This window comes from Salvia splendens, chromosome 4 (assembly GCF_004379255.2).
Source record: "Salvia splendens isolate huo1 chromosome 4, SspV2, whole genome shotgun sequence".
Classification (NCBI taxonomy): Eukaryota; Viridiplantae; Streptophyta; class Magnoliopsida; order Lamiales; family Lamiaceae; genus Salvia; species Salvia splendens.
In genome coordinates this window covers 985,841-1,001,593 of record NC_056035.1, presented here as the reverse complement: position 1 = coordinate 1,001,593, position 15,753 = coordinate 985,841, and the positions used below count along the sequence as shown (strand labels likewise).

General features: G+C 37.1%; 2 protein-coding genes across 7 annotated transcripts; both read right to left on the bottom strand.

Annotated features, from left to right (window-relative positions):
* Positions 1-864: 864 nt before the first annotated feature.
* On the bottom strand, positions 865-7,336 carry LOC121797750 (polyadenylate-binding protein-interacting protein 4-like). Of its 5 annotated transcripts, none has more exons than XM_042196452.1 (14): positions 7,010-7,336; positions 6,018-6,114; positions 5,781-5,915; positions 5,530-5,660; positions 5,130-5,320; positions 4,660-4,837; positions 4,352-4,585; positions 3,262-3,378; positions 3,140-3,173; positions 2,471-2,778; positions 2,220-2,342; positions 1,644-1,736; positions 1,502-1,564; positions 865-1,167 (listed from the first exon to the last, which is right to left on the bottom strand). In XM_042196452.1, the coding sequence occupies exons 2-14, from the start codon at positions 6,112-6,114 to the stop codon at positions 1,165-1,167; spliced, it is 1,707 nt and encodes a 568-aa protein (XP_042052386.1). In that variant the 5' UTR covers positions 7,010-7,336; the 3' UTR covers positions 865-1,164. The 5 variants fall into 5 exon arrangements, with proteins under 5 accessions (XP_042052386.1, XP_042052385.1, XP_042052387.1 ...); XM_042196451.1 differs by having other exon boundaries at positions 6,018-6,162; positions 7,010-7,335; XM_042196453.1 differs by having other exon boundaries at positions 5,781-5,918; positions 6,042-6,162; positions 7,010-7,334.
* A 2,006-nt stretch (positions 7,337-9,342) lies between these two features.
* LOC121797749 (phospholipid:diacylglycerol acyltransferase 1-like) lies at positions 9,343-14,076 on the bottom strand. Of its 2 annotated transcripts, XR_006049957.1 has the most exons (8): positions 13,916-14,076; positions 13,408-13,826; positions 12,209-12,431; positions 11,828-12,108; positions 11,376-11,703; positions 10,552-10,811; positions 9,771-10,452; positions 9,343-9,562 (listed from the first exon to the last, which is right to left on the bottom strand). XR_006049957.1 is itself a non-coding variant. In XM_042196450.1 (7 exons), exons 2-7 carry the CDS (start codon positions 13,815-13,817, stop codon positions 9,969-9,971), a joined length of 1,986 nt encoding a protein of 661 aa, XP_042052384.1. In that variant the 5' UTR covers positions 13,818-13,826; positions 13,916-14,076; the 3' UTR covers positions 9,613-9,968. The 2 variants fall into 2 exon arrangements, 1 of the variants encoding a protein (XP_042052384.1); XM_042196450.1 differs by lacking the exon at positions 9,343-9,562 and having other exon boundaries at positions 9,613-10,452.
* Positions 14,077-15,753: the final 1,677 nt, after the last annotated feature.

Sequence of the window (15,753 nt, the reverse complement as noted above, 5' to 3'; positions counted from 1 at the left end):
CTCTAGCTCGGTCGACATCTGCGAGGACCGATTGTGTCTAACCAACAGGCGAAGGGAGGGTTGTATCAGGGATAGATACGAACAGGTGAAGATTGGATTTGCAAAGACCCACACTCCCGATGAGCTCCGCAAGCATTGGGGGCGATTGAAGCTCCGAGCCAAGAATTTGTATAAACGGGGGCAAATTTATATATGAAGAAAATTTACAAACTTGAGGAGGGGCATTTACTGAAAAATTAAAAGAAATAAATTATATGAATGGCAATATTTATATATGGGAGAAAATATGAGGTGGGGCAAATGCCCCTCCTAAGGCATGAATAGATCCGCCCCTGAGCGAGTATACGTTCAACGGTATGTCTCCCCCTTCAAGCAGTGGGACGCCTGTCTCGTTCTGAAGGATATCCCCAAATTCCAAGTGGGGTTGGAGGCGAACGCGGCTCAATGTCTCCGGAAGCTACACCAGCAACAACGGAGCTGAGCCGATCAACTTGACCGAAGCCCAGGAGGAGAGTCAACCTACACCTTGGCACCCAATGGGTGTAAAAGCAGCCAAGTGGAAGGGGGAATGGGAAGGCAGGTCAGAAGCCTAATCGCAACGGACCGACGGAGATGATGAAGTGTCGGATGTTGCATCTGCAGCGCTGACCCATATGCTGTTGGGCTACTACAAGATGTACAGAACTGAAACCGTCGAGGAAATGAAGGAGCTCGGTGCTACCGTCAAGATGATCCGGAAAAAATTAGTCCGAATGATGATGATAATTGATGTGTTCCTCCGCTACTAATTTTCTCTGTTTTTCTGTATTTTATAGTTTGTTTTTTATTTATTTTTTTTAAATGTAGTTAAAAAGCCAAATGTTCTATCTAACCACGACAGAATAATAATTATTTCATGAATTCATATCAAACCCAAACAAAGAATGTGAAAAGAGATTTGTTAAAACCAGCACACGAAAAAATCCCCTAATGTCTCAGATGGCCTCGTCGTCTCAAGACCGGGCTCGAGAACCATGTAATGTATCATCAGCTGCTGCTGGACTCGCACCGAAAAACCCCAACCAGCCTTGGGTGAGAAATTTCAACTCCCAAAACAGATGTAGATAAGGTGTTTTCCAGCATCTAGCAAAACTGTTCCTTCACTTGTATTGTGCATTTAGTCATTTACTGCATGAGCATATAAGATTTATTAAACGGGGATGATATAGTAACGAGTTTTCAGCAAAAAATACATCGTGACAGGTGGTGCTCGACAGAGTCGTGATTATGAACAGCATTATTGGAATGAACACTTAAGCTCTATGAATCAATTTAGATTTTCAAAGATAATGGATGCCTATAATGCTGATATTACTATAAGAAAAGGGATCCATGAAAATGGGGTTTGTCCAGATGCAATCATGATTTAGTGCTCTCCAATGTATCGAAGCAATTCTAATCGAGATTCTTCAGCATGACAAAGGAAAAGTGTAGGAAGAAAAAGGGGAGATGACTGTCTTACATGAGGATATGTGGGCATGTAGTAAATAGGCTGGTGTTGTCCTACTGTCATCTGCTGGCCATACTGCAAGAACACTAAATTAAAGTTTCCATAGCGCCACAAATTTTGGCCAGAATCCCTAGTAGAGCAAACTACAACAAACCTGAGGTCCATTTGGATTGTAATATTGTTGCGTTATTGGTGCAGCCGGTGGATTATACATAACTGGCTGTTGTGCAGCAAAGGAAGGTCCAGCCTGCATAATCATAATAAGCCCAAAATGGATCAGTAATGAGTTGAATATACGTAAGAAGTGACAGGAATGCGATGACCAAGTTGACAATGAAAAAGTACCATTTCCTTCTTTGTAGACCAGAAATACAAGGCAGGCTATGATTAGTAGTTTTGTACCCAAAGATTTTCTTCCCAAATTCTTTTACCATTAAAACAAACATAAACATGCATGAGTCCAGGAATTTTATTCCTAAATGTCACATTATCAAATAAGATCATTTCCTCTTTCTTCTCAGTCTGTTAAAACACTGAAAAGCCATCCTTACAGTATCACGGGACATGCAACTGAAGGGCTGATTAACTCAATGAACAGAACTAGCATCCATTAGTTCTTATATCACACATGTTTGACAGAAAAGGTAAGCTTGATTCATTGAAATATTAACAGTCATCTAATGATCTAAACAAAGAAAAAAACAACTAGCAAAAAGATGTGTGTATTCACCCCAACACCAGATGAAAAGCCATGCAAAGGTGGATAGTAAAAGGAATTCTCTGCAACGGGAGAAGACGGCCTAGGCGACTGAAATGGGACAAAGCTCTTAGCATTGGCATTCATTTTAAACTCCTGAAAGATATGAAGACGGGTAAGAGGGTTAGCAAAACACAAATTAGACATGTAAATCTGATGCACCATAGAGCATGATGACACTCAATTATAAATGGCATGCATCAAATTTTCCAAACCGTAGTCACCTTGGCATGTGGGTTAAGTGTTGACTTCTCTGAAGACAACGAAGCAACAGATGAACTAGGAGACAGTCCACGGACAACGGAAGTTGAAGTACCTCCTCCATGATCAGAAGTAGATGATGCGGAACTACTAGTCCGAGCAAGAGAGGCTGCAATCCCTTGTGCTACAGGACATGAGGTACCCTCTGGTAACTCATTGAAGAAGCTTCCCTTATCCGGACCTTTGGATGAAAAACGTGATGGATCAAATGCAGTAGCATTTGCAGATAATCCTACCTTAGCACAGCCTTCTTTATTCAATGAGTTTGAATCTGAGAATGTAATCACATCAATCTTAATGAAGACAAAGATAAATAAACATCGCACCAGGACAAAAAGGGTCTAGAACTCGGACAATAGACAAAGCAAAGGTAAAATAGGGGCAGAATTGTCTCAATCAATGAAAATATGCCAGTTCAACAACTCTTATAAATATTACACAAATTTGAAAAAACTCATCCAATGAGACTAATCAAAAAGAAGGAAGAGCCAAAAAAAAGGCACCTAATAAGAAAGGAAAACTTGGTTAAGATTTAAGAAGATTCTTGTTTATTATGAAAGGGAAATTTGCTATCTGGACCAAATATATGTATGTGGCTGGAACAATCCTAACAAATAAGAAAGATCACTCACCCTCAGCTTTAGATGCTTGATTCTGTAAATGTAGCTGCAAAATAGAAAGAACATGATGGTTAGATCCATCAACAACACTTCAAAGAAATGTTGTCAAACTGCGGAGCTCAATAGACTCTCACTTCTTGCATTTCTTCGTCCTCCTGAGAGTATCTGTTTGCAGTATGCTTGGCATAACCGACCAACACTGGATGATGTGCATCCCTGCTAATAGCAGCAAGTGAAGATAGCCTTGCTCCCTAATCAGACAAAACAGGAGATATAACTGGAAACTTATATTTCAAATGCAGCATAGAATAAATTGGGCCAACAGTGTGAAACATAACTATAAGGAAACTAAGTAAGTTGCATAAAAATGGGAAACTATAAGCTGTCTACTTAAGGATAATAAACCCTTTCACTGTGGATCCAACTACAGTAGGCGCACACAGTTAATAATTTCGAACTCAATTCTCAAATAAGCGGATGCTCATATGGCAGCTTCCAGCATATTAAAATTCCTTTAAGCGAGATGAATTAGCAAATGACACCCTCAGAGGTGGAAACATATGCATAGAAAGTTTAGTTTTACTCTCAACAACCGATAAATCAGAGAGCAAGAGGGAAGTAACAAATAGTAGACATATCAACTATATATATATATGTTTTGTTCACCTAATTATATTGGATCCAATATATACTGCGAGCAAAATTTTTAGCAGTAGCACAAATCCTGATTTATACGGGTGTTTGGCTTGAATACTAAGAATAAGTGACCACTCGGTCCCTGCCTCTACCAGAAGCATAATACAGAAGGGATGGACATTAGATAATGTAAGAGGAGATATCAAGCATAGCCTGAGTGTCAGTGGAAGCAAAAATTGTTCTTCATTACAAAACAAAGATAAGGAAGCAGAAAAGACAATTAAAGTTGCCTGTTGCCTCTAGCAGAAATACCAGAGTGTGCTGGGATTTTGAAACTAAAAAGGAACTTTGATTATATCCAAGGTAATTCATGGATTAAATGAACATATTGTTACTTTTTAGGTATAATCAATGAACTGGAAACCTTCCCCTTCATCACTATCTAAAGTATTGATAATCAGAAGACAGAAGTGAGATTGTGGAAGTAACAAAAGAAGGCTATCACTCCTCACGGACAATTGAAAGAATACCAATAATAATGCCAGGTATAATGGAAATCAAAGAACAGTTACAGAAATTGAGAAGTACCGTTAGTAAGGATTTCAGTGACACTTGAGTCCCACTGCTTTTCCCCCTATTAATGTCTGTGCGAGTTCTGCCAGTATACGAAACGGAGACATCTCCAAATGTTTCATCATTTTGCAAATCCAACACCGTCTCCACAATCTCTTCGTAGGTGCTGCCATCAGTCCCTCGGTAGACTGATGAAAAGCGAGTTTCTTCATCCATCTCAATGTTTCCATCGATTTGAATACCTCTTTCCTACACAATGACATGACTGAGATAAACAAAAAGCAGAGTCGCACACACTCAAGGAAGGAATGTCTAAGTCCAACCTCTGCAAGATGAAGATCAAGAGTTTGCTCGCCCTCAATCTCTCTAGCTATCTTTAAAGCTTCTCTTTCCAATTCTCTCGTCTGGGGGCCTCTATCAAGTTTTGTTGTGTAAAGCTCCTCATCAAAGGTGCTCTTGACTCCAAATAAAGTTTTATTAACCTCAAACTGATCCCAGCCTCTGGTATGCAAATAAAGGTACCATACTACTCAAAATAGCATCACAATACTAAATTAATTGGAGATTTGGAGGAATTTAATCATGAATAAGTCAATAAACAGTATGTTTAACAATTCAAATCCTATATAATTTCTTGAAGGTAATATATTGTTATCTCTGAAACCATGGCTGAAAGCACCGTGCATTTGACCACAAATTTAATTAGAAGACAGGTTTCAGGTGTAGTCTAAATTCTACATGCAAATATCTATTACGTATAAGAAAATTAAGAGAGTAAATGTGATATCTCAACCTGTTCCAAGGGCCATCAAATATATTCTCCAGTTCTGGACACCCAGGATCATCTTCATCCGGAACCCATCGCTCCAATTCTCTCCCCGCATCTGAATGCTGTGATTGTGATATGCAGGAATCTATCATAAGCTCATGATGCTTTTCGCGCTGGAGCTCATTCAAGAACCCATCCCTAATCACATGTACGTCCTGTTCCGGTTACAATTTACAATTAAGATTTACTTTAGGATGTTATATCCAATTACAAAAAACCCATGCTAGCAGAATGCTCTGCATCACAATCAAGATCACATAATACAAGTTACAGATAACTATATCAGTTTATCATGCAAATGCGAGCGTAGCAGTTCAAATTTGTCATCAGAAAACAAGATTTACGAGGACAGAAATTGTTGAACCTTAGCTATGACTTGCACAAGATCCGTAGCAGGTATGATCAAAGTCTTAGAAGGCGTCTTAGAAGAATCTGAGATATTTTTCTGCCCTTGAGAACCATTCCTAACTGAGTATGCCATTTTCAGAATAACGCCTATACCAACGAAAAAGAGTAATATATCAGGGACATTTCGTAACAGCAGGGTTCAAAATAGGTCTTACACCATAGAAAGATGCTTTTATCAATAAATCCAGCTATATTTTCTGAACATACCATAATCCCCCTCGTTGATAGCATGAAAGATTCCCGAATATACAGATCCATCGTGCACCTGTACTTCCACTTGATGTCCGATGAGGCATGTTGTTAAATATATAAGTCTATCGCAAGAATTGGATTCATGTGTTTCTGCTACACCAAAAATTATTTGGAGTTAGATATATACACAAACTATGAGTGCACAATCATGAATTCTCAACTAAACCACCCCAGCTATCAGCCGAAACCTACTATTAAAAAAGCTTGTTGCAGTACCTCCTTTGACTTTATGATGACCATATCCATTAGAAGAGGACCTGGGTGGTGGTAGAGTTTGCTGCATATTCATCTTCAGCAGATGCAAGCAAATATATTAGACCCAGGTCCAGAAAATGTACTGCAAAGAATACAAACATTACACTCAAAATCTTTCACCAAGCACAAGAAAAGGTTAAACAAAAGAGAATGAGAAATAACTAAACAGAATTGTAACAATAGTCCAAGGCTTTCAACAAGTAACTTCTCTTGGTAATATGAAGGGAAACAATGCGTCATCACCATTTAGGTGTATCCGTAGATCACCATCACCATTTAGGTATATCCGTAAATCAGATTCTTAGAGCTGCTAAGCTAAGGATTCAGTTTTTAATACTTATCCAACCCACATAGTTGCCACAAAACTAGATTACATTTCACGCACAAAAAAGAAAGGTAATGAGTGAAAACCATACTGTAACAATGCTGCCAAAATCTGATGCACTAACACATAGTATTATTTTTTAATAATAATTAAAAAATGAATTCTAAAGATTCCACAAACTTAGATACTTGGCCATGGCATAATACAAGATTAGGGAAACAACAGAAAGAAAGAAAAAATAGGATACCCAGAAAAACGTGTTCTTGATAAACATCATCGTCAACAAATAATAACAAACACAAAGAACGAACTGCTTCCAACGCACCTACAGCACGGCTATTTAGTGTGTAGCAAGCACCAAGCAATAAAATGTAACTAAAAACTGTTGCAGAAACAAATTGATTATTATATTTGCCGCTATTTTCCTTTGTTCGTGTTCAGCTACAGCATTTTCCGAATATAATCCAAACGAATATCACTGGAATGGATACAATTAACTAAATTGGGAGCTAAATCACCCAAAGAAATCCCTCTTTGAACCTTGAGTTTATCATTGAACAAATTACATCAAACTATGCAAAGAGGGTTAACGGAGTATACTCACGCGAAATAGAATGGGAAGATGCAAAGAGAGAAAGGAAGGCAATCTCGGAAAAGGGTTTGATCGAACAACTAAGCGACGTCGTTCGGATACGTCGGAGGACTACCGCCGTGAAAAAACCCGATCCGAAGCAGGAAATGGGGCTAATTGTGATATGCTTTCGGCAAAATGGAAGTGGGCGAATGCACATTTACGGTACCCGGCGACCCGACTCGACCCGAATTGGATCTGCCATTGCATTTCGCGGAAGAATCGGGTTGGAAATTAGGGGAATTTTGGTCTACTGTTTTAACCCTATTTGATTTTGTTTTCTGAAACCCTAATTTTTTTTGTTTAGTAGTAGTACTCTTTAGATCTGCATTACGTGTTTCTTTGCACCTGATGACTATATTATTCATTGTAATAAAATGAAAATCTGAATTTTGTGAACCATTAAATAAATTTAAATAATAAAACGTACAAATCCTTCTCTATTTTTATGTTATTATTTATTTATTCTAATTTAACTAAAATAAGTATTTTATTAAATTCTAAAGTTACATTTTATTTAAAGTAAAAAAATACGTAATTGAAATCTTAAATCACATTTTATTATAAGCGATAAAATATACTTCATATAGTCTAAATTCAAATCACAATTTGTTGTAACCAAATTGTGCCCAAATATGTTTGATTAAATCGTATTGGAATTGGCCGTGTTTGACGAAATGGCAAGATGACTCCCAACAATAATGTATGAATATTTTAAATAGTGGGTAAATTTTGAATTAAAATATTAATTACTTATTTTAAAAAATGATCGAATTTTTAGGCGATTGGTCACAAGTGGTGGAGGAACGACCCCCTTCATTAGTTGTGGCTGCGTTACACATGGAGTAGACGGAATTGCTTGCAACGCACCCCGCCTTCATCTCGTGCCTCTGGAACGGGACACTTCCCTGTTGTTGATGCTTTAAGCATGTAGTACTACTAGTTATATTTGAACATATTTTGGACCTACAAAGATCACGACACCCTCACTCATTCATGGATTAAAAAAAAGTGATACATGTCTCTTTTCTATATTATCTCCTATTTTGGCACTCAATTTCATTTGGATTCGATCAAACTTATAAAATAAATTTTACAGAATTTATAAAGCACATAATCTTCTCTTGGTCCTGCAAACTGAACTAAAATACTCATTAATTATTGTCTATTTAAATAAGTATTACTTATATTTTGTGTGAGCGTGTAGGAACACGTTTAGTTATACAAAATCAAATAAAAGTCAAGAGGATTGCTTGGTAAGTCAACTTTTTGATCCAAACATGGTGACAGTGTAAGCGAGTATTAGGTCTAAGATAAAAAAAATTCATATATTAAAAGAAGTAAAACGTGGTTTCATTCGATAATAATATCGATTCTTCAGCCAATGTATAATTATTGAATGAATATTTGAATATGGATAAAGAAAGAAGATTGTTCTATTATGCTTATTTTCTCAAAATTCACTCTTATTACAAAAACGATTTTTATATAACAATATAACATCCCGCATCCGCGTTTAGATTCATTCGTGCCGCGTCTATTTTAACATAAAAAATTAATGATGATTTGACATGTGTGTCATTTTAGTTAATGGTTCATATTGGTTTGTGCCAATGGAAAAATATATTTAGTGATTTGAGTGAGTTACACACACACATCAAAGCAATAAAACAACAGGGGACACACTTTGGCCTATATACTACGATGCAAAAGAGTATTCGACGGAGGAAACTCACCTCAATGCTAGCTAAAGTCCTGAAAACCACCATCTTGATCTATGCAAAACTCATTCTTGATATAAAAACGCTAAATTTTATAATATGACCTAAAATTGCTTCATAATGACATATGTGTATTTGTTTAATTATTGACCATTAGATTATCAAATCTCATGATCAGAATTTGATTTAGGGTTTAGGCTTTGGTCTGGATTTTGTATTGAGATCAATTTTTGTATTAATTATTTTCGTATAGAATGATCAGTTAAGTTAATTGTGAAATGGATTAAGGAATTTTAATTTGTAAAGGGTTTGGAAAACTCAAACTCGTAACCTCTAGTCCGAACATCAACCACTCTATTGGCCAACACGCGCAAACATTTGTACTTATTGGCCAACACGCCCACATGTTTGTATTTTATTTACGGAGTATTATTTATTTAGTATATATGGTTAAAAAACTTATATATATATAGTAGTACTATTTTTCATTACATAAAATGAGTGTTTTTATTCTCTGTAAACATTCGTTTGCCATGTATTAGGTCGTGTATGTTTACCTGACAACTTTAATTATGACCACAGCTATTATTCATTATTGTTTAATAATATAGATGGATTTAACCAAATATTATTTATAGAAAACACAAGACAAAAATTATAGAAAATAGACTGCTGTAGTTCTATACACATGGCTCCTAATTTGATTTTGTGGTGGACTTAAGTCACTAGCACACTGTATCCGGTTGTTTTCTCGGACCCTTTAGCTGAAAAGTCGACACGCATTCTCTCAGCCATCTTGCAGAAGCTGCATACATATTCGACACAACAGAAGCATATAGTGATCAGAAAGCTCAGTTATGAACTCCAACACTTGTTTTGTCATATAAGTATGATCCCACGGAAGAACACTAAAAGCATAGTATAATAATACAAATATCAGCTTCAGAGGGAAAATGAAACACATAATCCCCAAAGACAAACACACCGTTGTAGTAGCGATGAAATGTTATTACCTATCCAGCACATCCCCATATACTGCTTCAGAAGCTCGATTATGCTGAAGCAGATGTCTCTCTTCATACTCCGCCTCAGCCATCGTGCACCAATGCAGCAGAATGGATTCCTCAATCACGATGCACCATCCTACCTCAACAAGACAATTTGTATAATTTACAGAATGAAGCCGTGGAAGCCTATCATACATGTTAGCTTTATAGAGGTAGCTTGATCCTTTCGGACCACTTGAAGATGTCTGAGTACACCCGATCACCTCCCAGCTCCTCCCCTGTAGCACCGGCAGCAACCCTCATAATGTCCTCGATCAAAGCAAAGTTTCCCATGATGTCAACGTGAGCACCACTCTGGGTGCCGCGTCCTTCGAGGAGAGTGGATGGAGGAGCATGATCGCACTCCCTTACATAAGTTTTCATTCCTGAAGGATTAAATCTGGTTTTTCCACGCCAAGCTTTTGCGCTCATGTAGCCTGCACTTAAAACAGGCACAGTTTCGTCGCCATCAACCGTAAAAACACCATCTTTTACACATCTATCTATATCTTCTTCAACTACGGATGTATCAATTTGAAATGGAATGTAGCAATCTGCAGCTGGGACCTGCTTGTACACGTAAGCTCTTTCAGTTGGAATGCCAATTCCATACATAGAGAAGATCTCCATGTCAGGGGCATTTGGTAACCTGCGAAATGAGAGTTGTTAGTCTTTTACGAAACACTGCACACGAGAAAAAATAGTAGACATAGATCAGAAGTTAGAGATAGCATGTTCATAGGCTAACCTTGTTTCTAATGGATTTGACCAATATCTGTAGTGCGAATACTTGGGGTCATCCAAGTTATCAGCAATACCATAGGAAAAATGAGCACTTCCACGCTCCATCATTTTGGGGGCAATATAGTTTAGCAGATCTAGTAAATCTCCAGCAGTATAAGCTTTATATTCAGCAACAGCTGTGATGCCACTAATACCCATGTCATGATACTCAGTCCACACATCTTCACAAGTATTATTTGCAAAATTGTTGCCCTTTACAGCATCCTGCACAAAAACAACTTCATCATATCAATATATGGTCTAGTAACAGTCCTTGGCACAATTGAAAAGACACATTCAACTACGTCACTAGGGTCAGATCGCATGTGCACTGGGTGGGGGTTTCCCTCTCTAACCCAATACTGTCTTGTATACATTCATTCAACTACAGGGTACACAATGTAGCTTAGAGAGGTTTTCAATTAAAAAATATATTTTGTAGTAAGTTGAAAGATATTGAGATACGAGCAATGCCCCCAGCATGACTCGGTTGCTGTCCTTTTATAAATGTAAAGCACATTCACTTCGGCGCAATCAAAATTTGCTTTAACTAATCTTCACATATAAACTGTAACATTGCATTGCTTGATATTAAGCTGTTGTAATGAAATCTTTACTTGGCCAGACATATATATTCTTCCAATCTCAAGAAACTTACCCAAGAATAGGTACACTGTGAAACTGGTGGAGACTAAATTAGGCACTTCCCATAGTAGGGACTAAATTAGCATAATATAGACGAGCATGACATTGTAAAGTAGTAGCACTGAACAAAGCAAGAAAAGTCACCCTAAAATCAATCCTCTGAATCTCAGAAGAATGTTCCTCAGCTACATCTTTCCCAAATGATATTATCCTTCCATAGTGGGCAAATTTTACTGTCTGTTTAACATTTCCGTCTTCTGTACAGGTTAAGTTCTCAGGTTGGCTGGTATTATGTTTTCTTTTGCTTGCAGCATAACCCTGCTCCGGTGACCAGTCAAGTCCACCCCAAATGGTATCTCCACCTTTAGGTATCATGGACATTGTTGAATCCCATGTCCTAGTCATCTTCATTATGTGCTGCAAGGTTTGGATTCGGAATAGATCCTTATCCAGGACACCAGGAGCAACGGCCCTGAATACATCGACCAAAAAACAGGCACCGGTAAGCACAGGAACTAACCATGGAAAAGATGGGCTGGTTATAACAATAATATTTTCACTGAAGCAAACAAGAGGTTCCATGTTAGTAAATCTACCTGGCAACAGCAATATCTCTACCTTCTGCAGAGAAAAGCCCAGAAACAGCTTTCGGAACACCTAAAAATGGCCCCCCAATGTTCATCACAGCCTTGATATGTTTAGCACACCAATCCGATCCACCTCCTCCACCCATCGGAGCGGGTGCCTCCACCCATTTCATAAAATGGAGAAAGTATAGAACACCCATGGAATGTGGAATGATTACTGCTCTGTGTCCACTTGTAGCAACCATCAGTTCGATATTACTTTTTATTCTACTCAGTGCTCCATCACGCACCTGAAAAGTAAATAGGAGTATTTCATAAGAGAACTGCATCAATAATCCAATTGTCTCGTGTGATTAAACCTCTCAATATTGATAAATGTTTAACATGTACTTCTGTGTTCTGGAATGAAAGCCTCCAATCATATGCAGCCATGTACATGGCTTTCTCTTCATACCCAATCCGAGCAAGATTAGCTATTAGAACTGCCCAAACAAAATATCCTGGAGCAAAGTAATCTGCAGCAACTAGGCCGGTAACAGGCCTGACTCTGACACCAGGAGGATCCAAGCCAGTTTCATTATCCAACGACATGTGATCCACCCAACATAGTGGCCTACAAAAGAATTTACAGAAACAAACTCATACAAAAGATGCAAGACAAAACCGCTATGTAGTGTTTTTATGAGTATAAATAAGAATACAGGTTGAAAACTCATACAAGAAGGCCAATCAATGATAAGAATCTTTTGGGGAATGACCCACACATTACTGAAATAGAAAATTTTAAAAAGTTTTTCTGAGGTTATACAAATAGAGAAAAAGACTGCACCTCAGGTCATGTGCCTCAGTTAAATGAAAACATCTTACAGGAAACTCAAGAGTCTCAGACACAAGCATGTACGCGCACGCACACACACAAGACAGCAGGCATCCACCAATAAGTGGGGAGTGATACCACCACTAATTACTTTACATGGTTAAATGTTCATTTACTCATCCTGCAAATTCCAACTTAACTCCTGCCTAGATGATGATCTAAACTTTTGAACTGTTATCAACAACCCTTACAGCTAGTTACCACTATATCGGTCTTCTCTAATCAAGCATAAATTCTATTCACTCCAGTGTACTGGGATCGCTGCTTATACTGTATCAGTAACTAGCCAACTCACTGCACAATCATCACAAGTAAAGAAAGTTGTCATTGTTCTTACTTAGTTTACCACTTCAAACCAGTGGCCAGAAAATCTAGCTGGAATTTTTTTTAAAATTAAACAAAAAGAAAAATCAAAAGGCATTATCCTGGCAAAATAATTACTAACATTAAATCGACCAACACACGATTTGTTCATTCTGCACAAACAAGCCTCTAAACATAGAAAATGAGAAACACATAGAAACCAATTTAATTTTGACTACACAAACCCTGAAACAACATTCTAATCTATGTCTTTCCTAAAAAAACAACAAATTCTTCCACAAATTCAAGTCATACCATAACAGGGAAGAAACTTCAAAAAAAAAAAACAAATCATAAGCACAAACAAACAAATCAACCGACAAAAAAGGCCAAATCAAATAGTATTCACCTCTTGTAAACTTCACCGAAAGTGCCTCCCCACAGCCTCTTCCTGAACAATCCTTCAGCACAGCTATGCCCCTCCCACAGCTCCAGCCCTCCCGTCACGATTCCGGGAACAAAAACCACCGGATGCTTCGCCTGCAGCCCCTCCTTCTTCAGCTTCACCCCCGGCGGGTCGGGCATTGGCCCCGTAATCGCCTCCGTTACGTACTGCGGGAACGAGGAAGGCATCATGTTGTACGAGAACAGCAGCGCCCACCACACCACGCAGACGCACCCAATAAACCAGCAGCAATTGTCCAGGCACGACCATTTCCGCTGCTTCTTCGGTTTCCGGAGCTCCGGCCGCTTCTCGTCCAGATCCGGCCCCCGGACCGACTCCTCCGCGGAGGCGCGCCTCCGTCGCAGCGATGGCATCGCGAATGACTATGGCGGGAAAATCCACCAGATCGGAATTAGTAATTGTTTTTTTTCCTATGCAACTTAATTGGATTTTTTGAGATAATGATTAGTACCTAGCTGCTGCTTGTGTGTGAGAGCGAGTGACTGTTTTCAGCTTGCCACGGAATAGCGGCGGCGGCGGCGGCGGCGGCGGCGCGGGGCTGAGTTTTAACGGTTGATTTGAGTGTTTGGCCGTTTCACGTGTTCAATAGATCTACTAGTGGAAGCTGCTAGCTAGTGGAAGTAATAATTATAATAATCCTTCACCCATTAAAATTTGATTAAATTTTAATTTTGCTAACAAATTAACAAATATACTTACTATTAACGATTCTAAAGAAAAATGTGAAGGTGATTTTTCTATAGTAATGTAGTTTTTGTTGTTTATAATTTCAGCAAATAAAAATGATTGGTCGCAAATTACATTTAAGATAAATTAGCTGACATGAATCTCTAACAAAATACTAAATTTATTATTTGTTTAATCTGATTCGTTTTTATTAGATCTATGACTGTTATTTATTTATTGTTTGTTCTTGGCACGAACTTCAAATCATGATAATCATGTATTACGTGGCACGTATATAAAATCAAAAGGAGTAGGTTGGAATTTGCAGTCTCACCTCGTATTTGTTTTTTGTTTTTTTCGTGTTGAATTTTATGTATTCTAAAGTTTCTAGAAATTTGTTTTACTTTGCATACTCCTATCATTTTTATTTTGTGATTTATGTATTCTAAAGTTTCTAGATAAATGTTTTACTTTCCGTTATCTTTTTCTTTTTTTCCTTATGGTATGCTGTATGTATTTATAAGAACGGTCATTTTTGTTATATGAATAGTACAGTGTGTTTTATTTATATTAATAATCACTTTAACAAAATAGTTTATATCGTTTCCGCTTGTATTAAATATGTATAAAAATCATAAACGATAAGAATATTAATTTTTAAAAATAACAATAGTCACTTAACAAAATACTGGTTTTTGTTTTCATCATTTTATCTGTTTTTGCTTTTATTATTTACGTATAAAAATAATACTTTGGTGATAATGATAATTTGATTATATTTTATTCATTGTCTTAGGTGATATTGATGGCCTTATTGGCTAATACTAGATACTAGTAGTAGTAAGTAGTAACTTAGTAGATTACTGCTTTTACTAGAGCAGTATCCAATAAAATCAGCCGCCTAATAGCAACTATATACAATAAATTGCCCCTGGTGAATTATTAATATAGTTTGCAATTTAATAACTATCTTAGTTATGAGAAATCTTATGAGTATCTACCATATGCATCATTTTCGTTCAATCCATATTTAGTTTAAATATTTTTTAAAAATTTATTGAATTTGAATATTATAAAAAATTATAGTACTATAAAATTAAGCTCGGTTATTTATTCGGAATAACAGAAAAAACTAACAACTTGACCTTTGATTTAAATTAATATGAATAATTAATGACATCATTGATAAATTAATACAACTAATGTGAACCGTTATTACAGTGTATCACGAATGAAATGAAGCTCATTTAGAGGGACAGTTTTCATAAAATTATTTAAAAAATTTAAAATAAAAATGAAGATCGTATACTATTGACTTGCTCGGCCCAATTTCCAAATTTATAGCTTGATAGTGAAATGTCGGCCCATATAGTAATGGGCACAATCCTTCAGGCCCAATATTAGAGCCTTGATCGATGCAAATTTATTTGGGATTTGTTAAATTACAAAAAATATATACTCCTCATTTGAAAATATTCACTATGTAGTCTAATTCATGAAATAGAATTCATATTTTTATCTTGTGTTGACTTTTTATGTACATCATATTTTTTCTATTTAAATAAAATGCAGGGATGAATTAATATAGGATCAGTACGTTCGATATTTTTCTTCTACTATTAT

Bases quoted from the DNA above. Each gene is read 5' to 3' on its own strand.
- LOC121797750 (XM_042196452.1), bottom strand. From the start codon at position 6,114: ATGAATATGCAGCAAACTCTACCACCACCCAGGTCCTCTTCTAATGGA. The intron at 1,737-2,219 runs GTGAATACACAC...ATGATTATGCAG, and splicing joins GCTTTTCATCTGGTGTTGGG to GCTGGACCTTCCTTTGCTGC. The intron at 1,565-1,643 runs GTTTGTTGTAGT...GTGTTCTTGCAG, and splicing joins ACAATCCAAATGGACCTCAG to TATGGCCAGCAGATGACAGT.
- LOC121797749 (XM_042196450.1), bottom strand. From the start codon at position 13,817: ATGCCATCGCTGCGACGGAGGCGCGCCTCCGCGGAGGAGTCGGTCCGG. The intron at 12,432-13,407 runs GTGAATACTATT...ATTCTTTTGTAG, and splicing joins TTCGGTGAAGTTTACAAGAG to GCCACTATGTTGGGTGGATC. The intron at 11,704-11,827 runs GTAGATTTACTA...CGATGTATTCAG, and splicing joins AGAGATATTGCTGTTGCCAG to GGCCGTTGCTCCTGGTGTCC.